Source organism: Ictidomys tridecemlineatus, chromosome 10, assembly GCF_052094955.1.
Source record: "Ictidomys tridecemlineatus isolate mIctTri1 chromosome 10, mIctTri1.hap1, whole genome shotgun sequence".
Classification (NCBI taxonomy): domain Eukaryota; kingdom Metazoa; phylum Chordata; class Mammalia; order Rodentia; family Sciuridae; genus Ictidomys; species Ictidomys tridecemlineatus.
Window position 1 is genome coordinate 123,048,935 of NC_135486.1, and position 24,988 is coordinate 123,073,922.

The 24,988-nt window shown below is 39.1% G+C and overlaps 1 protein-coding gene across 3 annotated transcripts in view; it reads left to right on the top strand.

The window, feature by feature from the left end:
• Nucleotides 1-24,988, top strand: part of Septin14 (septin 14) — a 44,831-nt gene that overhangs the window by 11,395 nt on the left and 8,448 nt on the right. For all 3 annotated transcript variants that reach the window (XM_005328559.3, XM_078023990.1, XM_040276713.2), the window contains 5 exons: nt 2,389-2,575; nt 5,858-6,016; nt 15,217-15,313; nt 19,649-19,817; nt 20,847-20,979. In XM_005328559.3, coding sequence (XP_005328616.2) covers nt 2,389-2,575; nt 5,858-6,016; nt 15,217-15,313; nt 19,649-19,817; nt 20,847-20,979 — 745 coding nt within the window. The remainder of the gene's footprint in view (nt 1-2,388; nt 2,576-5,857; nt 6,017-15,216; nt 15,314-19,648; nt 19,818-20,846; nt 20,980-24,988) is intronic.

Sequence of the window (24,988 nt, forward strand, 5' to 3'; positions counted from 1 at the left end):
CCTAGTATTTATTTATTTATTTATTTATTTATTTAAAGAGAGAGTGAGAGAGGAGAGAGAGAGAGAGAGAGAGAGAGAGAGAGAGAGAGAGAGAGAGAGAATTTTTAATATTTATTTTTTAGTTCTCGGCGGACACAACATCTTTGTTGGTATGTGGTGCTGAGGATCGAACCCAGGTCGCACGCATGCCAGGCGAGCGTGCTACCACTTGAGCCACACCCCCAGCCCCTATTTATTTTTCTTTAAAAAATTTAAAAAAAAATTTTGTTTTCATTAGTTATACATGACAGTAGGATGCATTTTGACACATTGTACACAAATGGGGCACAGCTTCTTCCTCTGGCTGAACATTGTTCAGAGTCACTCCAGTAGTGTAATCATACATGTATACACGGTAGTAATGTATGTCTCATTTCACCATCTTTCCCATCCCCACAGCCTGTCGCAATGGGAAAAAGGTGCAACTTAAGCAGTGGAGGGGGAGAAATAAAGAATGTCCACATGCTTTTGCCCTTTTCAATGCTTTATTCATCAAATCCCTCAATACAATTTCATCTGTAGGTTCTTAATCTAGAAAACGACAATCCTTAATGCTAAGCACTGCAATAGACATAATCGTTTCACAGCAGACAATTCTAGATTAATTAATTCCCAGCAAACATTTCTAGATTAATTAATTCACAGCAAACAATTCTAGATTAAGGAATTCTAAGCATTGCAAACACACTTAATCATGACAGACTTGTGACGGACTTTCCTTCTCCATGCTAAATTCATGTGTCAGATCAAAAGTCTCAAGCCTTAGGCTTTAAGTCCAGCAGATGCACACTCACTCAGACCGTGGTGATCAGGTCTGGAACCAAGGCAGGCTTCTCTTGGGGTGGAGCTGGTGGCTGCCTGAGGAGGTGGTCGTAGGGAGAAGTAGTGGCTCTCACCAGGGTCAAGATGTGGCTGTAGAGTTTGAGGGCGGTGAGGACCATGCAGAGGATCAGCAAACGATGACAAGTGATGGGATGTCAGTCCAGGTCCTCATCAGGCTCTCCAGCTTGTGTGTATCAGTATTGGCTGGCTGAATATCTGTTCATTTTCTCTATTATTTATACTAAATTTTGGGGCTTTTGACTCCCCTTTCAATCCTTATCGGTAACCACCTGATTTCTCTGTGACATCATTTACCCTGGGGTTAAAACATCTGGTCTGGTGGTCCCCACCCTGTTCTTTTCTCTTTTCCCTCTTATCAGGTGAGGACAGCCTGCTGGAGGCTTCACTCTTGAGTTTATCAGGTATAGGGGAAATGACTTGTTTGTGTCTGAGGGCCGTACTGGAGGGCTCTGTGGGTGTGCCTGGTGAGACTGCCGGTTTCAAACTGGAGTTTTTAAAATGGAGTTGTTAGGCTCAGACCCAAGGCCATCCTCACACAGTTCCTCCCCCTTCTCTCACTCCCTTCTGCATAATCCAAAATTCTTTCATTCTTCCCTATCCCCTCTCCTGACTATGGAAATTCCTGGTATTTTATTTATTTAATAATAGATATTTCATTAAACCTGGATGCCCAAATTCAAAGCTGTAAAAAGTAGCCTGGCATTTACACTCATTTTGGCTGGAGGATGGAAGGCGATTCCTCTGCCTTCTTCTCATTCAGGTTTTCTCATCTTCCCATAGGGAAGTACTGTTTTTTTTTTTTTTTCCAAACAAAAACCCAAATATTTCTGATATCTGTGTCATTTCCTAAACCTATCCAAACATACCTGATCTATGGGGCCCCCAAATCCTTCCCTCACTCCCTTCTTATTTGGGTCACCCTGGTTTATTTACTTAGTTTGCCCTCTTAAATTCCCCATACAGCAAGTGTGGCTCTTTCAATGTATTTCTGCAGGTGTAAAAAGCTATTTCAGTCAGGACATATCCCTTTCTGTCACATCCAAGCTGTTTTTCCTTGGGCCTCTATCTCATTCTCTTTGGTACCAACCACACTGGGGTAACATTTTGGCTTCAGTAGATGTCTGTATCGGTTTTCTTCAATGTGTCTTGACATTCTGGCTGTTTTGCATTTCTGTGTACATAAACATATAAGAATTTCGTTTCTGATTGGGATTGCATTGACTACATGGTTTTTCAATTTAAGCTATGGAAGTCACGGGTCCTGTTTCTGGCATGGAATTGTTTTTTTTTTTCTTTCATCTTCTGAAGCTGGGGATGGAGCTTAGGGACTCCCCCGCCCTGCCCTGTACCACCTAGCCACACCCCTGGGGCTGCACCAGCCGACTCCTCTTCACGGATCATAAGGTAGCATAGGATTTAGAGTACAAATCTAACTGTTTATGAACTGGTGAAAGCAGATCGGGTTGGTTCCCTCTGTGATCCTGCATCTAAATGACTGTCTTTTAGCTACCAACCCGTGGTCGACTACATAGATGCTCAGTTCGAGGCCTTCCTTCAGGAGGAGCTGCGGATCAAGCGCTCCTTCTTTGAGTACCACGACACCCGCGTGCACGTGTGCCTGTACTTCATCTCTCCAACAGGGCACTCGCTCAAGTCGCTGGACCTGCTGACCATGAAGAGCATCGACAGCAAGGTGTGGTGCGTGGGCATCTCCCTCGGGTTTCCAGGTTTAAGGTTTATTGTGAGATGATGACATTTGGAAGCATATTGAATGCATGCGAGAGCAGGTTAATAGCCTTTTGTTCTAAGGTATTCGTACTGGTTGGCGGGGGATTCAGGCCCCAACGCTGCAGGCTGGTTTAAGCAGTGGAAGGTCATATCTCCACCTTCCTGGAGGCCATCCCCTCCCTGCGGTCTGGACATCAGCAGCCCTGCTTCCTCTGAAACCTATCTTCTTGGCTGGCAAGCCCACCTCTTGATCATCACGATCCTTCGGCTGGCGTCTGTATGTCCAAGTTTCTTGTGAGGACATCTGTCAAATCAGGTTATATGCTACCATAACAGCCTCTTTATTTAATCACCTCTTAAAGCTCTATCTATAATTACAGTCCCATTCTGAGGTACAGAGTATTGGGGCTTCAGAACATGCATTTAGTGGGGAGAGAAAATTCAATATTTAATTAATTGCCACTTTAGTTTATGTTCCATATACATTTAATTAAAAAATCATAAATAGAAGGGGAGATGTATGTAAAAACTCAAAATGAAGCTTTAGTTAACCTTTTTTGTGATTAAATTCTAGTTTGGATCCTGTCTGCTTGCCTACATTTTTGAAATTGAGTTTACTGTGTGGTGGTATAAAACAATCCTGTAATCTTTGAGTGGTGCAGCTGGTCATGCATGATTCTGCACACAAGCATTTCCAGAGGGGATTCAGAATGCAAGTCCAGGGCTGGGGATGTGGCTCAAGCGGTAGCGCGCTCACGCCTGGCATGCATGCGGTCCGGGTTCGACCCTCAGCACCACATACAAACAAAGATGTTGTGTCCGCCGAAAAACTAAAAAATAAATATTAAAAAATTCTCTCTTTAAAAAAAAAAAGAATGCAAGTCCATGTGTGCATCAGAAAGGAAGTAAAGAGCCAAAAAGACATTCTTTTTCTAGCAAGAGCTTGGGACACATGTGGCTTCATGCTAATAGTCTGCTTATCCACAAGGCTTTAGAAAAGTACTGAGGACATTTATAAGCCCTTTTTATTTGATTAAATTCTCTAACAATTTATTAGTTTTTCATAAGTTTAGTTTAAAATTGTGGAAAATGTTTTATTAGATGAATATAAAAACCACAGCATACAACTCTGTAGTCTTATGGGAGACATGTAATGTATACACCAAGTTCACAGCAGGGTTTGGTGGTGTGCACCTGGAATTGCAGTGACTCTGGAGGCGGAGGTGAGAGGACACGTTTGAGGCCAGCCTGGACAACCTAGCAAGACCCTGTCTCAAAATTAGAAAAAATAAAAATGGGCTGTTGACAAAGCTTTGTGGCAGAGCACCCCTAGGCTCAACCCCCAGTATCACAAGTAGATTAATAAATGATAAATCTCCCAGGTTTTCGGTCAGTGCAGGTTTAAACACTTGCTTTACTTCGTTAGCTTTCTGTGACCTTGTCTCCAGTGGCTGGGGTTTAAATCACGGGTGGGGGTTTAAAGCTTTTTCATTTCAACATCTGACCCCACCCTGCTAATGAGTGTGGCTTTGGGAAAATTACCACACTTTGATTTCTTTCTCTGACTATTTGTACAATTCTTATGTGAGAGTATTAAATTTAAAGGTATTTTTTAAATAGAGATTTTATATATATATATGTGTATATATATATATATATATATAAATGAATGAAGCTATCTCATTAGTTTTTTTTTTTTCACTCAGCTCTGGTGAAACATAGTGTCTTTAATTTTATCCAACTGATCAGAGAAAAAATCCCTAAATTTGGGTTCTTTTTATCTAAAAAAGTCTTAACTTTTGTTAAGTATTGTTCAGTCTGGATAAAACTTTGTATATAATCTCAAATAACATCAAGTTAAAGAAATTAAATTTCTGCTGAAATTAAGATCTTCCTCAATTTATTGATTAAAAGTACATTCATAGTCTAGGACACCATTTTTTATTTAACTCTGTGGTGATCTGTTATTTCTGTAAAACAGGTGCGGGAAATCTCTAGCTTTGACAGGTACAGTTGCTAAACAGATGGGTAAAGATGACTGTTCATTCCTGGTGTTCCCTTCCAGGCTTTAAGTTCTCTGTGTCATAGTGTGTTTTCTTCACTGAACATGAACACCTGGGAATTGCTGACATAGAAAGTTTCCATTTTCATAAATGGATCATTTACTGTCACAACAAAATGTCTTTTCCAAGTTTCCTTACCAACACAATTCCAAAACTTTCACTTTAGACTTGAATCTACCACCAATTATCTGCTCTTTACTCTGGAAAATATTATTTATACATATTGAAACCATTCCAAAATTTGAACATCTATGTTATAATATTAAAACCTTGGATTTTCTCCAGGAATTAAAAATGGTGTGCTTTGAGAAATCCAAGCAATCTACCTAAAACTGATATTCATTTATTTATACTATATAGATTTTAACATGTGCAGATATGATTTAACAAGATATTTTAACAGTAATATCATATACTTTTGAATTTTTCATATTGTTATTTCCTACAAAATTTATTTGAATGTAAATACATGAAGAAAATTGTGATCATTTTATATAACTAGGAAAATGCTTTTAAGTAAAAATTCAAACTCAAATATGCAGAAATTTGACTCAAATGTGGAAATAATTTCTTTATGCAAATTATTAATGTACATGTTTGTTAGTGAGGTCTTCCTATTCTCTCTCTGTTACACACACATACAACCACCCACCTCCCCCCCCGCGCCAACACACATGCAAGTTGGCCAGTAAAGTTTGGTAACCAAAAAATATCTACATTATTTTCATGTGGTGTTTGAAAAAATATAAGCAAATCTATCTTCAGGGGCATATAGGTAGGACAAGAGTGTGTAAAAATGGGAGACTGATTAATTTGTATCCATTGGGTAGGTGATTGCATGATTGACAGATGAAAAGAAAATTCCATCCTTTCCTCAATTTTAATGAAAAGTGTCTTGCTCTTTTTTAACTCTGTTTAATAAGAAATAAAACTGATAACAAAGTAAACAGTCCTTCTGATTCTATTGCTTAAACTTTACTAACTTCAAATGTGTTGGAAGTGTAAAAGAGTTTAAAAGAGAAATAAAATTGAGACTTTGGGAAACAATTTTGTAAGGAAGAATTGACAGCCAGTGATTATGCAGTTACACAGATTTATTTCCAGAGCCTGTGAGATTTAGACTGTGAAAACTACAAAATGAACAACAAATATTCAAGGCCAAATTTTGTCTTCCTTCTTTGTAGGTGAACATTATACCATTGATTGCTAAAGCAGACACAATTTCTAAAAACGACTTACAGAAGTTTAAGAGTAAGATAATGAGTGAATTGATCAGCAATAACATCCAGATATATCAGTTCCCATCAGACGATGAAACTACCGTTCAAGCAAACTCCTCAACTGTAAGCTCCTAGTTGTTGAATAATAATTCTGTGTGTGTGTGTGTGTGTGTATATATATATATATATATATATATATATATATATATATATATATATATATATATATATATATATATATAAGCTGTAAGTGGCCACATACCTTTATTTTTTATTTGTTTCATGTGGTGCAGAGGATTGAACCCAGTGCCTCACACATGCCAGGCAAGCACTCTACTGCTGAGCTCCAGCCCCAGCCCTAATAAATCTGTTTTAAAGGTGGAAATGAAGTACAATTTCTGTTACACTATTATAAAAAGACCATTACCTGTAAATTACAGAGACAATAAATCATATATACTATATATATGAAAAATCACATATATATTTCTAAAATCCAGAGTGGGGGAATGTTTTATTTTCCTGATTTTGAAAAATTTTGCCAAGAATCAATTAATTTTTAGCATCTTTATTTAGATTTAGTATAATATCACACAGCTCACCCACTTAATTTCTATAATTCAGAGATATTTAGTTTACTTGCAGATCTATGCAGCCATTTTGACAGATTTAGAACATTTTTTATCACTTTAAAAAGAAATCCCATATCTATTAGCTCTTCTTCTACTTACCCCCCAGCTCTACCTTTCCTGCCCATTTCTGAGCAACCACTAACTTACATTGTATTTCCGTAGGCAGATTCCTCTGTTTTGAACATTTTATATGAATGGAATCACATATGTCACTTTTTATATTAGTCTTCTTTCTCGTAGGATAATGTTTTAAAGGTCTATCAATGTTGCAGTATGTATTTATTCTTTCCTGTGGCCAATCATCATTATATGGATATATCACATTTTTACCCATTCATCAGTTGAATGGATATTTGAGTTTATTCCACATTTTGGCTATTAAAAAGAATGTTGCTATGGACATTGGTGCAGAGGTATTTGTGTGGGAATTTTTAAAAATTATTTATTTTAATGAGGTATATATGACAGCAAATTGTATTTTGATTCATTGTACACAATTGCTGCACAACTTTTCATTTCTCTGATGTTACACGATGTGGTGTCACACCATGTGTGCAGTCGTACATGTACTTAGGGTAATGTGGGAATGTTTTTATTTCTCTTGGGTATGTATTTTGCCTAGTAACAGAGTTGTTGGAAACTGTTCAATCACTTGAAGAACTGCTAGGTTGATTTAAAATATACCTTCACCCACTTATAATCCCACTAGGAGTTACAATTCCTTCATTCCCTTGCCCTGATTGCCACTGTCTGATTTTAGTATAGCTACGCCAGTAGGAATGAAGTGGATACCATCTGTGGCTTTAATTTTCATTTCCTAAAAACTAAAGATGTAGACCTCTTTTCATAGGCTTATGCATATTTATGTATATTCCTGGGAGAAAAGTCTATTCATAGCCTTTGCTCATTTTTAGATTGAGTTTTTTTTATGATAAATTATAATAATACTTTATCTTTTAATTTCATTCTTTTTTTCCATGTTGATGTGTTATATCATAAGTTATTCCTCCCATATAACTGAATTTTGGTAGCCTTATTAAACATCTTGAAATCCCTAATTCCCCCTGAAGTTCTAGTAGTTGCCACTTTACCTTCAGTTTGAGAGAAAACATGTAATACTTGTCTTTCTATATTTTAATAATAATTTAACTTTATATAGTATCTTGTAGTCCCATCCATTTTGTTGCAAATGGCAGAATTTTATTTTTAACAATGGCTGAATAGTTTACTTTTTTTGAGTGGGTTTTCTTTTTCTTTTAGGTTTTAAATAGTTGAATTCTTTCTCTTTTGGTTATTAATACCATCAGAGGAATCGCTGGCAAGGATTTTCTCCCATTCTGGATGCTCTCTCTTCACATTATTGTTTTCTTTGCTGTGCAGAAGCTTTTTAATTTGATGGCATTCCAATTAATGATTCTTGGTTTTATTTCTTGAGTTTTATGGGTCTTGTTAAGGAAGTTGGTGCTTGTGCTAGCATGTTGGAGTGTTAAGCCTGTTCTCTTCCAGCAGTTGCAGGTTTCTGGTTTAACTTCCAGGCCTTTGCTCCACTTTGATGTGACTTATGCAGGTGAGAAATAGGGGTCTAATTTCCTTCTTCTACATTTGACTATCCTGTTGCACCAGCACCACTTGTTACAAAGGCTTTCTTGTCTTCAACATATGTTCTTGGCAACTTTGCCAAGGATGACATGACTGTATCTATGTCACCGTGTTTTCTATTCTGTTCTGTTGGTCTTTATGTCTGTGTTTATGCCAACACCAGGCTGTGTTTGTTACTAGAGCTCTGTACCATAATTAGAGATTAGGTATTGTGATGTGTTTAGAATTGCTCTTATTTCTCAATATTGCTGTAACTATTCTGGGTCTTTTATTCTTCCGCATGAATTTTAGGACTGCTTTCTCCACCCCTGTAAAGAACACTCTTGATATTTTGATGAAGATCACATTAAATCTGTATGTTGCTTTTGGTAATATGGCCATTTAAGCAATATTGATTCTGCCTATCCAAGAACAGGGGATGACTTTCCCTCTTTAAGGCCTTCTTTAATTTTTTTCTTCAGTATTGTATAATTTTTATTGTAGAGATCTTACTTCCTTGATTAGATTTATTCCTAAATATTATACATGTGTAATATATAATATATATTTATTAAGTGATGACAATTATATATAATATTGCATACAAATATTATATAGATATGGGTACCAGGGATTGAACTCAGGGGCACTCAGCCACTAAGCCATATCCCCAGCCTTATTTTATAATTTATTTAGAGACAGAGTCTCACAGAGTTGCTTAGTGCCTTGCTTTTGCTGAGGCTGGCTTTGAACTAATGATTCTCCTGTCTCAGCCTCCCCACTCCCAGCTGCTGGGATTAGGTGTGAGCCACTGCAATCAGCTAAATATTTTATATTTTTGAGGCCATTGAAGATGAAATTGTTCTTCCAATTTTATTTTCAGCAGATTAATTATTGGAGCAAAACAAAGTGATTGATTTTTGTAAGTTGATCTTGTGTCCTGCCATTTTATTGCATTTCTGGTGGAGTGTTTTGAGTCTTCTAAGTACATGATTATGTCATCAACAAACAGAGATAGTTTGACTTCTTCTTTTTCTGTTAAATTTCCTTCTCTTTTTTTAAAACTTTTTTTTTGTAATTGTAGATGGACAGAATGCCTTTATTTTATTTATTTATTTTTTTATGTGGGGTGCTGAGGATCAAGCCCAGTGCCTCATGTATGCTAGGCAAGTGCTCTGCTACTGAGTCCCAGCCTCAGCCTCATTTTCTTCTCTTATTTGATTGCTCTAGCTAGAATTTTTTAAAAAAATTTAATTTGTTCTTTTTAGTTATACATGACAGTAGAATATATTTTGATATATATACATGGAGTATAACTTTCCATTTTTGTGGTTGTACATATTGTGGAGTTGTATTCATACATGAACATAGGAAAATTATGTCAGATTCATTGTATTTATTTCTCATTCCCATCCTTCCTCTCTCCACCCCATACAATCTGCTGAACCTCCACTCCTTCCCACCATCTATTGAGAAAGTCAGCATCTACATGTCAGAACATTCAGCCTTTGTTTTTTTTGGGATTGGCTTATTTCACTTATCATAATATTCTCCAACTCCATCCATTTACTTGCAAATGCCATGATTTTTTTCTCCTTTTAATGCTGAGTAACATTCCATCGTGTATGTACCACATTTTCTTTATACTTTCATCTGTTGAAGGGCACCTAAGTTTGTTCCATAGCTTAGCTATTATGAATTAGGCTACTATAAACATTGATATGGCCATGTCACAATAGTCTGCTGATTTTAAGTCCTTCAGGTATAAACCTAGAAATGGGATAACTGGGTCAAATGGTGTTTCCAGTCCAGGTTTTCTGAGTAATCTCCATGCTGCTTTCCATAGTTGTTATGCCAATGTGCAGTCCCAGCAGCAATGTATAAGTGAAACTTTTTCCTCACATCCTTGCCAACATTTATCATTACTTGTATTCTTGATAATTGCCATTCTGACAATTATCTGGGGTAAGATGGAATCTCAGTGTATTTTTTTTTAAAGAGAGAGAGAGAGAGAGAGAGAGAGAGAGAGAGAGAGAGAGAGAGAAAGAGAATTTTAATATTTATTTATTTATTTATTTTTTAGTTTTTGGTGGACACAGCATCTTTGTTTGTATGTGGTGCTGAGGATCCAACCTGGGCTGCACGCATGCCAGGCGAGCGCGCTACCGCTTGAGCCACATCCCCAGCCCCTCAGTGTATTTTTAATTTGCATTTTTTCTAATTGCTAGTGATGTTGAATACTTTTTCATATATTTGTTGACTGATCATATTTATTCTTATGTGAGTGTCTGTTCAGTTCCTTTGCAAATTTATTAATTGGGTTTTTTTTTTGTTATTTAGCTTTTTGAGTTCTTTATATATCCTGGAGATTAATGCTCTATCTGAGGTGCAGTGGAAAAGATTTTCTCCCATTCTGAAGGCTTTCTTTTCATGTTATTGTTTCCTTTGCTGTGAAGAGTTAGTTCTTTGATACCATCCCACTTATTGATTCTTGATTTTACTTCTTGTGCTTTAGGAGTCTTGTTGAGGAGTTTTGTTCCTAAATGTGGCTAGAGTTTTAAGAACTATATTGATTGGGAGAGTTGAGAGTGGACATCTTTTTCTTATTCCTGATTTTAGAGGAAATGTTTTCTCCATTTAATATGATGTTGGTCTTGTCACATATAGCCTTATTCCTGGTTTTTTCTTTTTTTTTTGGCATGAATCAATGCTGAATTTTGTTGAAAGCTTTTTCTCATCTATTGAGATGATCATGTAATCTTTGTTCTTAATTGTCTTTATGAGGTGAATTACATTTATTGATTTTCATATGTTGAAACAATCTAAAATCCCTGGGATGAACAATCAAGATCATGAGGTACAATCCTATTTCTAGCTTATTGGAGTAACATTTTTCAGAGTAGTTTCTGATGATCCTCCAGATTTCAGTATTATCTGTGGTGGTTTCTCCTTTCTCATCTCTAATTTTGTCCCTTTGAGTCTTATCTCTCTTTCTTTTGGATATTTGGCTGAGGGCTTATCAATCTTGTTTATTCTTTCAAAGAACTAACTCTTTATTTCATTGATCCTTTCTGTTTTTTATTCTGTTTCATTAATTTTGGCTCTCATTTTAATTATGTTCTGTTTTCTGATTTTGGTATTAGTTTGTTCTTCTTTTGGGAAATACAAAGTTTTAAATATTCAAAAAGTGGTATGAGGAAAAGAAGGAGTTTGCAAATGATGGCCATAAGGAATGAGTAGCAGAAAGCCCCTGAATATAATATAGCAAACAGAGAGAGAAAGAGATAACAAGAGAGGGAAGAAAGGAGAGAAAGTAATGAGAGGAACAAAAACAGGGTAAAATAACAAAGAAAAAAAACAAAAACAAAAACAAAAAAACACATGAAAAATCCTGACTCTCCAAAGTCAAAACAAGGCAAATTACAAACGGGTGAAAATGATAAAAATGAAGGAAAAAAATATGAATATCTATACACACACACATCCTCAAAGCAATCAGCTCTGTGAGAACACACACACACACACACACATATACAAACACACATCCTCAAAGCAATCAGTTCTGTGAGAACACATACACATACACACACACACATCCTCAAAGCAATCAGCTCTGTGAGAACACATACACACACACACACACACACACACACACACACCCTCAAAGAAATCAGTTCTGTGAGAACACACACACACACACACATACAGACATCCTCAAAGCAGTCAGCTCTGTGAGAACACACACACACACACACACACATACACACAGAAAATGGAAAGAGAAAAAAGGGAGAGAGTCTTGAGGAAAAGGAAAGACTGTTTCCACTGACATGATCAGAACCCGTGACATGGGGAGGTTCACTGCCCACACATTGCCCCTCTTTCCATTTCTCCTTGGCTGGATACCTTTGAACAGAATAAGGGCTGGGCTCCTCAAAACTGATGTTTGTGTTGGTCACCAAGATGCCAGCAGAGTGAACTGGAATGGAAGCTGAAGGCAGCAGCTCCTGGCCTCCCTTATCCCCAGAACAGGACAGGACAAATGGGGGCACCACAGCTGGAGCCCGGTCTGGACACACCAGTCAATGCCCCCAGGGCAACGCTGGTGTGGAGCACTAACCAGGAGTGGGCAGTGGCTGGTGTGGGCTCTAAGCATCCTGGGAACTTCGCCAGATGGTGTCAAATCCAGAGATCAGATCTCCATCCCTGCTGCAGGGCAGACACTGGTCTGGATGTCTGGGTCTCAGTGACCTCCAGAACATTCCATTCACGGAATGGGGGAGTTAACTCTGCCATCTCCTATGTTCCACAACATTGGGCTTGGATTTTCCAGGAGCAGACTTGGAGTTTCTGGCCTTGCCCAAGCTGTTGGCATGCAATGGCACAAACACAGGGAAAGAAAGGCTCTGCCCTCAAGGGGAACCCGGCTTGGGCTGCCTTGGGTTCTGGGCTTGCTGTGCCTGTTTGAATAGGGCTTGGTTGGGCACATTCTAGATCCCATGGCAGGTGCTCACTGGGACTCTTCAATGCTTTTTGTGGATGCCCAGGATCTAGCTCAGGGGGCTGCAGCTCACCACTTCAGAATGGCCCCCCATCTCAGCTTCTCCCCTGTGGCCATGAGTCAGGCACTTTAATCATAGCTGATGGCAGCCCCTGCAGGGTGAGGTTAGACTGCCTCTTGGCCACAGGTTCTCCTGTGCCAAATGTAGGTAGAGTACTTTCCCCTCTCTGTGTCCCTCTCCTTCCCCTCTGCAGTGAACCATTCAGAGCTCCAGAGCTTCTGTGTCTCCATGATTCTTCTTCCATTGCTGAACTCTAGCTGATGCCCTCCATTACCATCTTGCTGAGAAGCAGGGCTCCTGCTGTTGAATCTCAGGTCATGGAGCAGCCGGGACACACACTTACTTTCACCAATGGTCTCACCGCCCACAACCTTACCACTTAGCACTGCTGTTGCTTTATCCCAAAAGTGTTGGTGTGCTGTTTTTATTTTTTTTAATTATTTATTTATTTATTTATTTTAGTTATGGGCGGACACAACATCTTTGTTTGTACGTGGTGCTGAGGATCGAACCCGGGCCCGGGCCGCACGCATGCCAGGCGAGCGCACTACCACTTGAGCCACATCCCCAGCCCCTGGTGTGCTGTTTTTAAATGTCCACTTGTCTCAAGTTGCTTTATAGTTTCTTTTGAGATTTCTTCTTTGACCCATTAATTGTTCATGAGCGTGTTCAATTACCACATATTTGTGTATTTTCCACTTTCTTCCTATTATTGACTTCTGGTTGATTTTAGTCTGTTCAGCTCTTTCCTGGGTGTGTGGATAGGTCTAATTACTTTCATATTTTTGAGATTCTGGAAGAGAAAATTAAATTTTATCTTCTCTATTATTTTTTTAATATTTATTTTTTAGTTATAAGTGGACACAATATCTTTGTCTTATTTTTATGTGGTGCTGAGGATTGAACCCAGTCCCTCACTCACACTAGGCTAGTGGTCTCCCTCTGAGCCACAACCCCAGCCCCTCTTATCTGTTCTTAAGAGTGCCTTTGGATTCTTTTTCTATACCTCCTCCTGCAAATGAAGTCAGTTTTTGGGAAAATGTTAGATGCTGTCTGCTTTATGGCCTGATTCTCCACTCTGGCAATGTAGCTGAGGCAGGCTCTGGAGTTTTGGGTGTGGATATTAGGCTTTTATCAAGTGTTGCCACACTGTGTTAACCAGGAGCTCAGAGGGAAGGGACAGCAGTCAGAGTGCCTTTGTTCTGCCTCACCAGGCAATAAGCCACTGCCCCTGAGCTGGGCCAGGGTGGTCAGCCCCAGGCTTTTCTGTTTGCTGCATACAGAGAATACCACCTATTCCTTGAATGGGGATTGAGCAGTTCTAAGGAGCGTCCTCTCTTCAAATGCCAGGGACTTTGCCTCAGGAGAGGACTGGGAATGCAGCAGGTCTGGGAGAGAATGCCGAATTGTCCCTAGTATCAGGACAATACTGTAGAAGATTTAATTCTTTGTGTCAATTTATTAATGTGAGTAAATATCTAAAATATTATTTAATATTTGAAAGGTAAACTTTGGAGACAGTCTTAGCTTTTCTACACAATTCATCTGTCTTTCCAGAGACTATTAACTTGTCCTTTACCGAGTCAGAATCATTGTGAAGAACCTTGCTGACAGGGTCTAGACTATGAGGTGACAACTGATAGATGTTAGTTCTTTTTCTTCCATTTTTTTCGTATGTTTCATACCCTATTAATTTAAAAATACTTAAGGTAAACATATTTCTTGATTGAACAGCTGAATAATGTAAAAATTTTCCCTTATATTATGTTAATTTTTCTTTATGACTTATCTTGAAAATTTCAATCTCTCCTGTGTTATATATACCTCTGAGAACTCAATTATAGGAAATGATTTTTATCATGACCAATTAAAAGACTAATGCTAAGTATTACATCTTTAACACAATGTTTAATAATTTTAAGCATAGGAATTTCCCTTATTCAAAATTCTTTTTTAAAAAAATTTTATACCTTTATTTTATTTATTTATTTTTGTGTGGTGCTGAGGATCGAACCCAGGGCCTCACACATGCTAGGTGTGCCACAACCCCAGCCCCAAATCAAAATTCTTACGTAGACATATCTGTCTATATAACATCTAAATGACCACAAGTCTATCTTGCGTACTGTCCAGAATCGTTTTGCCTGTATTTGTCCTTCTTACTCTGCTTATCATCCTCTCAGATATTCCATGAATTGCACTTTATTTTTCAGGCCCCCTCTGATTCTCATGATCTCGAGTAGCCCTTTGTGCTCCAAATCATGTTTAGAATTCACTGAGTTGTATATAGTGTTGTGTTGCTTATAGCAGGTTGTCTTGCTTTAGGAAACAAAAGATGGGTTTCAATTGTTTGAACATCCTGAAATTAAGTCTTTCAGAAATCAATTAGCAAATATTTTCTGCTAAGTGTTAAAATAGAATGCACGGTATATCCCTTGTTTGATTGATTTCTTGTGATATTTTCATCTTTGCTATTCCCATAACAAAAAGAGCAAAATAGTAAGCAGTGCTGTTAAGAGAGAATTCAATTTGTATCATTCTTCTTTTCCAGGGAGTGCTCCCATTTGCTGTGGTGGGGAGTATAGATGAGGTGAAAGTTGGAAAAAGGATGGTGAGAGGCCGTCATTACCCCTGGGGAGTTTTGCAAGGTAAGTGCCATGAAGGAGGGGAGATCTGGAGTGAGGTCACATACCCTGTGTGCAACGTGGTCTCAACTGCTTGTACTTGAACTAGCCTTGGCAACTCTTGCTGGCTGTAATGAATGCTTACTAGTGAGAAAACAGGTTCTCCTTCATTTAAGCCAATTCTTACTGTGATTATGATCCATTCTTATAGAAATTTGCAAGGTTGTGCTTTAGGCCAAACTATAGAAAATGGGCACCATCTCCTTGTTTACCCTAATGTTTACCCCACACATATTAGCTTTCCCTTGCTCTGCATAAATCACACCATTCAGAATGCTGGGAATCATTCAGAAGCCAAAGTACTACTATTTAAATATGTTACCTAAACTACCACTTAATTTATAAAGCATTTTAAAGAGAACATTGCCCTTAAACAAAGAATCCTAGCAGTCAATATCTTTGATGAACATATATGTAAAAATCCTCAACAAAATACTAGCAAATAAAATCCAATAGCACATTAAAAATATTATTAGCTTGGATTCATGCTAGGGATGCAAGGATATTTCTATGCATACAAATCACTAAACATGATACACCATGGCAACAGGATGGAGGACAAGACCTACAGGATTATGTCAATAGGTGCAGAAAAGCCTGTGGATAAAATCCAACACTTCCTAATGGTAAAAACACTGAGCCAAGTAGCCATACAAGAAACACACCTCAGCATAATAGAGGCATTTATAAGTCAACAGCTAACACTTATTGAATGGAAGGAAGTAGAAGGCTTTCTTCATAATATCTGGAACAAGACACAAATGTCCCTTTCATCACTTTTATTCAACACAGTGGTAGAAATCCCAGGCAGAGCACTTATTCTAGAGAAAGAAAGAGAGGGCATGAAAATTGGAAAAGAAGTTAGTTGTTGCTGTTTGCAGAGGACGTTTTCCTATGTATAGAAAAGCTAAAAAACTCCATCAAAACAGAAAATAAGTAAATTTAGCACAGTTTCAGGATACAGAATCAATATAAAAACCAGTATCATTGCTGTACATCAAGAGTGAATTGGGCTGGGGTTGTGGCTTAAGGGGTGGAATGCTCACCTAGCATGCATGAGGCACTGGGCTTGATACTCAGCACCACATAAAAACAAAATAAAGGTATTGTGTGCACCTACAACTAAAAATATATATTAAAAACATTTAAAAGAGAGTGAATTGTCTGAAAAATAAATCAAGGAAGCAATCCCATTTAAAACAGATAAAAATACCTAGGAATAAATTTAACCAAAGAAGTGAATGGTGTTTACAGCAAAAATTATAAAAGGTTAATAAAATAAATCAAAGAAGCCACAGAAAGTGGAAAGATATACCATGTTCATGGATTGGAAGAATCAGTGCTATTGAAATGTATGCAATACCCAAAGTGATTTGCAGATTTAATTCAATCCCTATCAAAATACTAATGGCCTTCTTCATGAAACTAGGAAAAAAACCCTCTAAAACTTATATGAAACCACAAAAAGAAAAAGCCCCAATAGCCAAAGCAATCTTGAACAAAAGAACAAAGCATGAGGTGTTATGCTATGTGACTTCAAGATGCCCCACATGGCTGTAGCAATCAAAGCAGCACATTGCTGGCATGAAAACAGACACATGGCCACAGAGGCAGAATGGAGAGTCTGGAGCTAAATCTGTGTGTCTGCCTCCAGCTGATTTTTGTCTGTTGGAGAAAGGACAGTCTTCACTAGATAGTGCTGGGAAAGTTGAATATCCATATGCAGAAGAATGAAGTTGGACCACTATCTCTCAACAGTTACAAAGATCAACTAAAAATGGATTAAACCCTGAAAATGTGAAACTGTTAGATGAAAATTAGTAAAAATGCTTCAGGATATTGGAATGGGCAATGTCCTGGGTAAAAGCATAGAAAACACAAGCAGAAAATTAAAATCTTCACAGAGAAAGAAGTCGTCCATCAGAGTTCACAGACAAGCTGAGTAGGAGAAAGTGTCCACAATGTATTCACATCAGACAAGGGGATGATAGTCACAATATTTATGGCTCTACAAAACTCACTGGCAGAAAAGTAAGCACCCTGAGTAAAAATGGGCAATAGATCTGAACAGATATTCTATAAAGAAGACATACAGATGACCAGTAGGTTAATTAAAAATGCTAGTATCTCTATCAGGTAAATGCAATTCAGAATCACAAGGTGATATTGCAAGCCATTGCATAAAGCAGTATGGAGCTTTCTTGAAAAAATTAACACTACTATGACCAGAGGACCCAGCAATTCCATTGCTGGATATACACTCAATAGAAGAGAATCAGCATCTGGTAGAGGCACCTGCACTCTCTGCCTGTTGTCCCACTGGTGATGATAGCCTAGAAATGGAAATCGTCTAATTGCCCACGAATAGATGAATGGATAGAGAGAATGTAACAGATATACAATGGAACAGTTTGGCCACACAAAAGGAATCTGGCCTCTTGCAACAGCGTGGATGGATGTGGAGATCTTCAGGCCAAGAACAAAGGTCTGGTGCAGGAAAGTTGCCACATGACCTCACTCATGTGGAATTCAGATTGCTGATCCATAGCAGCTGGGTGCAGTGGGGGGTGGGGAAGCTTATCAGTGGGCACTGACTGTCCTTTGGTGTCAAGAAACTGATGTGTGAAGTTGCAAAATGTGGTGCTTTCAGACATCTTCAGTGTACTACACAGTTCAAGTTCTAGAAGAAACTATTTTTAAAGTTTTTATTTCAAGCAATGATAAATATTTGAGGATATAAATATGTTCAACCTGCTTTAAACATCATCACATAATGTGTACATGTGCTGGCTAGTACATGGCATGCCATTAATATGTACAACTTTTATAGTTTTATGTATTAGTTAAAAAAACTATAAAGGGGGCTGGGGATGTGGCTCAAGCGGTAGTGCACTCACCTGGCATGCGTGCGGCCCGGGTTCGATCCTCAGCACCACATACAAACAAAGATGTTGTGTCTGCTGAGAACTAAAAAAGAAATAAATATTTAAAAAATTCTCTCTCTCTCTCTCTCTAAAAAAAAAAGTTTCTTCTTAAAAAAAAACTATAAAGGAGTCATTTGAAGTTATTCATTGATTTTGGACATTGATTCATGCAGTCTTATAAATGTGTTGTATAAATGGAGTTTAATACCAAAAGCCTGTACAACGAGCGCGCTACCGCTTGAGCCACATCCCCAGCCCCCCTGTACAATTTTAAGGGTTTTTTTTTTAAATTAAAGAATTCATCTTAAAAACTACATACATTAGTGAATTTTATTACTGGACAATTAGCTGTGAAAAACATTGAGGGTAGTTTGTAGAATAATAATACCATAGTTAATGAAAAACTGTATAATATACCAATATCACTTGTTATTTTACTATCTCCTATTTATTTTTTTAGTTGTAGATGGACACAATACCTTTATTTATTTATTTATTTTTATGTGGTGCTGAGGATTGAACCCAGTGCCTCACATGTGGTAGGCAAGTGCTGTACCCATGAGCTACAATCCCAGCCCCTATTTATTCTTATAATAAATTTTGCTGCTTTCTGGCTGGACACAAAATCACGAGCCACTCACAGCCTTGTAGATTCAAACAGCAATTCTTTATTCCGGAACTGTCACCGGCACTCTACCCACACGTTCTGGGGAAATCCACACTCTCCACAGGGCTCTGAATCCCAAATATACTCTCAATCCCGCGAGAACTCAACGGGGAACTCAAGGAGCGGGTGCCTGGAGGCAGCAGGATAGGCCCTATTCCCAGCAGGATACACCTTAAACCTGGAACCACCCTAAACCCAAGGAGTGCCCTAAACCCTGATCTGCCCTAAACCCGGATCCGCCCTGGTCCTTGAGCAAGGTCACCTTACATGCAATGTCACTGCAAATGACCTGGGTCATGCCATGCGTCATTCCTACTTGGCAATGGCTCTCAGCAAAATTTAAAGCAAATTCATTGATCTTTCTATCCACCATGCCCAAATTAGTCATTTAATTTAACCAGTTACATGGTTCAAATAATTATTTTATTTTTTTTAATATTTATTTTTTAGTTTTCGGCGGACACAACATCTTTGTATGTGATGTTGAGGATCGAACCCGGGCCACATGCATGCCAGGCGAGCATGCTACCGCTTGAGCCACATTCCCCAGCCCATGGTTCAAATAATTATAACTGTTAATAATATTAGTCATTTCTCTGTTGCTACAGTGGTTTTCATGCATGAATTAATCTAACAATGCTTTACCAATGCCAATGAGTGAGTGTGGATTGAGTGGGTGAGGTGTGGATTTGTTGTTCTCCTGGCTAGTGGAAAACGAGAACCACTGTGACTTCGTGAAGCTCCGAGACATGCTCCTCTGCACCAACATGGAGGACCTGAAGGAGCAGACCCACTTCTACCACTATGAATGCTACAGATGCCGCAAGCTGCAGAAAATGGGCTTCACAGACGTGGGACCTGACAACCAGCCGGTTAGGTGAGCACAGACCCAGCAATGGCAGTTGGACGCGTGACTTAGGAAACCCCTGAACATACAGAGCATGGTTATTAGGAATGAGCAGTGCTGAGCTCCTCTCATCGTGGGCTGTCCTGAGGTGAGAATGGGAGATGCAGGAGGAGAGGAAGGGGCAGCTTCCTGAAAGGGATCATTTGCATGTTGAAACACGTCCAATGTGCCAATATTAAGGTGTGTATTCAAGGAAAACCTTTATTTTGCACTTGGAATTTGTATTTGAATGTTTGTATTTATGTAAAACAGATTCAGCGATTTGACAATATTGATGAAAATTGGCAAAGGATATTGAGATGAATTGAGGGAGAAGAGAGTTGAAGGCAGCAATGTGCTGACCTGTCAGTCCAGAGTGAAGAGCCCGTGGGCAGTGTTCAGCTGTGTTGGAGAGGAGTGACCCTCTCACTGCTGGATTATCAGAGTCCTTGAGTCGTTTTGCATTGGAGTCAGTCATGGTTCCTTGAAGAGAACCCAAACTGAACCATCTTCAGCAGATGATATTTTAAATGATTTCTTGCTTTAATTGAACTATTTTCAACATAGCCTCATATTTTAGAGGTTTTCTTAAATTTTCTTGTCAAGAGATGTAAAGAACTTGATATAATGGAAATAAGAAATCAGTTCTGTGTGTTTCAACACCCTGCTGTTCTTTGTGTACACCCTGAGACGGTTTTGCACCCCCTGCCGCTGAGCCGCATCCCCAACCACTTCTTGTAAATTTTGTTTTGAGACAGGGTCTTGCTAAGTACCCAGCGTGGCCTCCAGCCTGCAGTCCTTCTGACTCCAGACAGCTGTGGTCGCTGGCTTGCTCTGCCCAGCACATGCACACTGTGTCAACAATTATGTCTCACTCCTGTCATCCCAGTGTATGGAAAGTTCATTTTGTGTTACTACATATGAGAGGATGATATTTCATGGGACCTGAAATGCAGATATATTGTTAACATGCTCATTTATAAGAGAATTTTAACATGAGTCATAAGCATTCCTTTTTAGTTTTCAAGAGATATATGAAGCCAAGAGACAAGAGTTTTATGATCAATGCCAGAGGGAGGAAAAGCAGTTGAAACACAGGTTCATGCAGCGAGTAAAGGAGAAAGAATCAACACTTAAAGATGCTGAAAAAGAGGCAAGTACTGCCAGGTTCCATAGCAATTGTATTCCTTTTCAGGTATACTATTAAGTTGAGGAAAATCTCAGGAGATTAGCTGGTGTTCGGGGGAAACTTGCTATTCTTCAACAATTGTCTATCCACTATGTAGAGTCTGAATATAGCCTTTGCAGAATTACAGCCTGTAACTCTCTGTTTTCTGAAGTAGCTTGAGAATTTCCCATTTATATTTCCTGTGTTCCAGGTCCCAGGCGGCACCACCCTCCTAGCAGTGCTGGGCTAAGTTTACCCAGGACTCTCATGAGTTGGGTCCTTATGCCTCAGGCTTTCCCGTGGTGGAGCTGAGTGTTGGAGCCTGCATTCTGTGTGCTGGGGGTCACTCCACTGCATGGATCCCCTGAGCACTGCTCCTGGGAGCTGTCTTGGTGGCTTCCCCTGTGAGACTGCTAGGCATTGTCCTTGTGGGGCTCTCTGCAGTTGCCTTTTGAGGTCCCTGTCTTCCTAATTGAGCTACAAGGATTTAAAATACATTTTTTTTCCCTTGGGTCATACTGTAGTTTTTGCATTGAGCCCATGTCTTTTTTCTTTTTTACAGTTTTTATTCTTTTTTTTATTTTTTAAATTTTTTTAAAACTGAAGGATCCAACAGAAGGGGTAAGGATTCTCTCTCTCTCTTTTTTTTTAAAGAAAGTGTGTGTGTGTGTGTGTGTGTGTGTGTGTGTGTGTGAGAGAGAGAGAGAGAGAGAGAGAGAGAGAGAGAGAGAGAGAGAGAGAGAGAAATTTTTTAATGTTTATTTTTTAGTTTTCAGCAGACACAACATCTTTGTTTGTATGTGGTGCTGAGAATCGAACCCGGGCCGCATGCATGCCAGGCGAATGTGCTACCGCTTGAGCCACATCCCCAGCCCCAGTTTTTATTCTTTTTAGTTATATCTGACAGCAGAATCTATTTTGACATATTTGTACCAATGACACCATGCCACTTTGAGCCTATGTGTTGTGAGACAGCAAATGGTACTTTGAGGTTTTTGGAGACCAGTGAGTTACTGTCAAGGGCTGCAGTTTTTTTTTGTACCAGAGATTGAACCCAGGGGCATTTAACCACGGAACCCCAACCCTCAGCCCTTTTTTATATTTTATTTTGAGACAGGGTCTTGCTAAGTTGCTCAGGGCCTCACCAAGTTGCTGAGGCTGGCTTTGAGCTCACAATCCTTCTGCCTCTCCCTCCTTAGCTTCTGGGATTACAGGCATGCACCACTGTGCCCGTGGGTTGCAGTTTTGAAGATAACTAATGCCAATTCCAGGAAAAGGCAGTTGTGGGATGTGTCTTTGGATTTCAGAAACTCACAGGGCTCTTCTGCTGTTATCCTCCTGCTGCTAATTGTGGTGGTCCTTCTCTCCCTCTCCCTGTCCTTTTCCTCCCATCCCTTCTCCCAGTTTTATAAATTTGGTAGAAAATGAGTGTTGGGGATATGGCTCAGTTGGTAAAGGGCTTGCTTTGCATGCACAAGGCCTTGGGTTTGATCCCCAACACTTCAAAGAAAAACAAACAAGAAAATGCCAAGTGATGTACAGACTAAAGTCATGATGAAATGCTTCACACTTGCCCAGAGAGCCTTGTGTATTTAGATGCCCTTGACAGTGAGTCCATCTATTTAGCTTTTTAAAACTTTTTCAGAATAGCTATCTCTTTTTAAAAATATTTTTTGTTGTAGATGGACACAATACCTTTATTATGTTTATTTAGTTTTTTTTTTATTGTGGTGCTGTGGATTGAACCCAGTGCCTCACACATGCTAAACACTTGCTGTACCACTGAGCCCCAGCCCCAGCCCAGAATATCTCCCTCATTATTCAGATTTTTTTTATATACTGTATTTTTTTCCTTTAGTTTGATCCTTAGACTTTAAAAAACAATTCATAGATGATTTAAACAATCAACTTTAAAAATTTCTTCGTTATTTACATTTTATCTGTCCTTTTAGTTGTACATGACAATAGAATCCATTTGGACATAATTACAAAAGCATGAAATATATCTTGAAACATACTTTATATACAGAGATATGAAAATTGTGCTCTATATGTGTAATAAGGATTGTAATGCATTCCGACTGTTGTCATGTATTTAAAAAAATAAAATCAATAAAAAAGAAATATATCTTGATCTAAATCAGTCCCTAGTACCTCTCCTTCCCCTCCCCAACCCCTTGCTCCTTTCCTCTATTGATCTTTCTGCCATTAGCCACATCAATGTTTATAGCAGCACAATTCACAATAGCTAGGCTATTGAGCCAACTCAGAGGCCCTTCAACAGGTGAATGGATAAACAAAATGTGGTATATATACATAGTGGAATGTTACTCAGTCTTAAAGAAGAATGACTTTATGGCATTTGCTGGTAAATGGATGGAACTGGAGACTATCAAGCTAAGTGAAATAAACCAGTCCCTCCAAACCAAAGGTTGAATGTTTTCTCTGATATGTGGAAGCTAAACAATCAAAATTTCTTTTTTGTCTAAAATTTTCTCAACTTGGATATATCTGGATTTAATTGTTTTGGAGTTTGAACTTTGGAGTCATCTTATCACTTTGTTTTCTCATGTTGTCTGTGTTTTGATGTTGACATTTGCTTTTATGTTGGGATGGATATCTTTAGTATTGTTAGATGATGGTTTTTTTGTGAACTCCATTCTCCTCATAAATGTGCCCTGCCACTGGAGGTTTATCTTAACCTCAGCACATCCACTCAGCTTGTTCAAAGTGCTGTGTGCAATTCTCAGCTCTGCTTTGGGAGAATAACCATCAGCAATAGCTGTAGCTTCAAAGCAGAGTATATGTCAATGTACAGTAAAAGCTCATTTAAAAAATTTTTAAAGTGCATTTAAAATTATCTCTACCACTCTGTTAATTAAAGAGAAGAAAAGTGGAATGATTATATAGAATGTGCTAAAAATTAGATAATAGAGAAAGTAAAATTAGGGTTAAAATCTATAAAAAATAGAGGAGGAAGTGGGATATAAAAAAATCAAGAATGAAAGAAGAGAAGGGGAAGGTATGCAAATGAAAGAAGGAAAAAGAAAAATCTAATGACTGAATTTAAAAATGCTTAAAATTACACAGAATTAGGAAATCAAAGGGGACATAGGAAGCCAAGCAGGGGGACTCAGAAGAAGACAGGTGATACAGAAACCTGTGGGGAGGCTGCACATACTTTCTGCTGAGGCCCATAGGGCGCTTCCTCAGGCACTTCAGCTATGAGGCCATGGTTGGTCCAGGCCCCTACCGCCTTGGGCCAGAGGCAGCATCTCAGCCACTCAGCACCACACTGAGGGGGTCTGTTTGTTCTCCCACATTGGGATCAGCTTAGCCACTGTGGTGTGTCCATCCAGGTACTATCCTGTCCTCCTCCTTTACCCAGCTTATGCACAGGGGGTTCTGGGCCTTGCTCTGTGAGCCTCAGGGACGGTGGCCACTGGGGGGCTGTGCTGTCCTCAGTTCTGTTGCTGCCTTCCCTTCCGGTTCAGGCAGAAGTCTCTGTGCCCTGAAGCTTTCTGGTATGTGTGGAAACATGGAAGGACAGGGTTGGCTGCAATGCTCTGACCATCCTCCTCTGCTGCCTTGGGAGGTGGTTATGGACATTTTCTGGTTGGCCTGGGTCCATGTGGCCCTGGCTTTCCTGGGGTACTAGCTCTGGCTCTGCGCAGCAGCCCACACCCTCTCCTGCTTGTGGGGGGCACTTCACGTGCAATGTGGAGGTTTTGGTGCACACACAGGTGAACCTGAGCAGTGGATGGAGCCCCACTTTTCCTTCCTCTGCCTGCAATGAGTTTTGCTAGCTATAGGATTACAGGATTTTTTGTTGTTGTGTACTGGGGATTGAACTCAGAGCCCTCGACCACTGAGCCACATCCTCAGCCCTATTTTGTATTTTATTTAGAGCAGGGTCTACTGAGTTGCTTAGCACCTCACTGTTGCTGAAGCTGGTTTTGAACTTGTGATCCTCCTGTCTTAGTCTCCCAAGCCT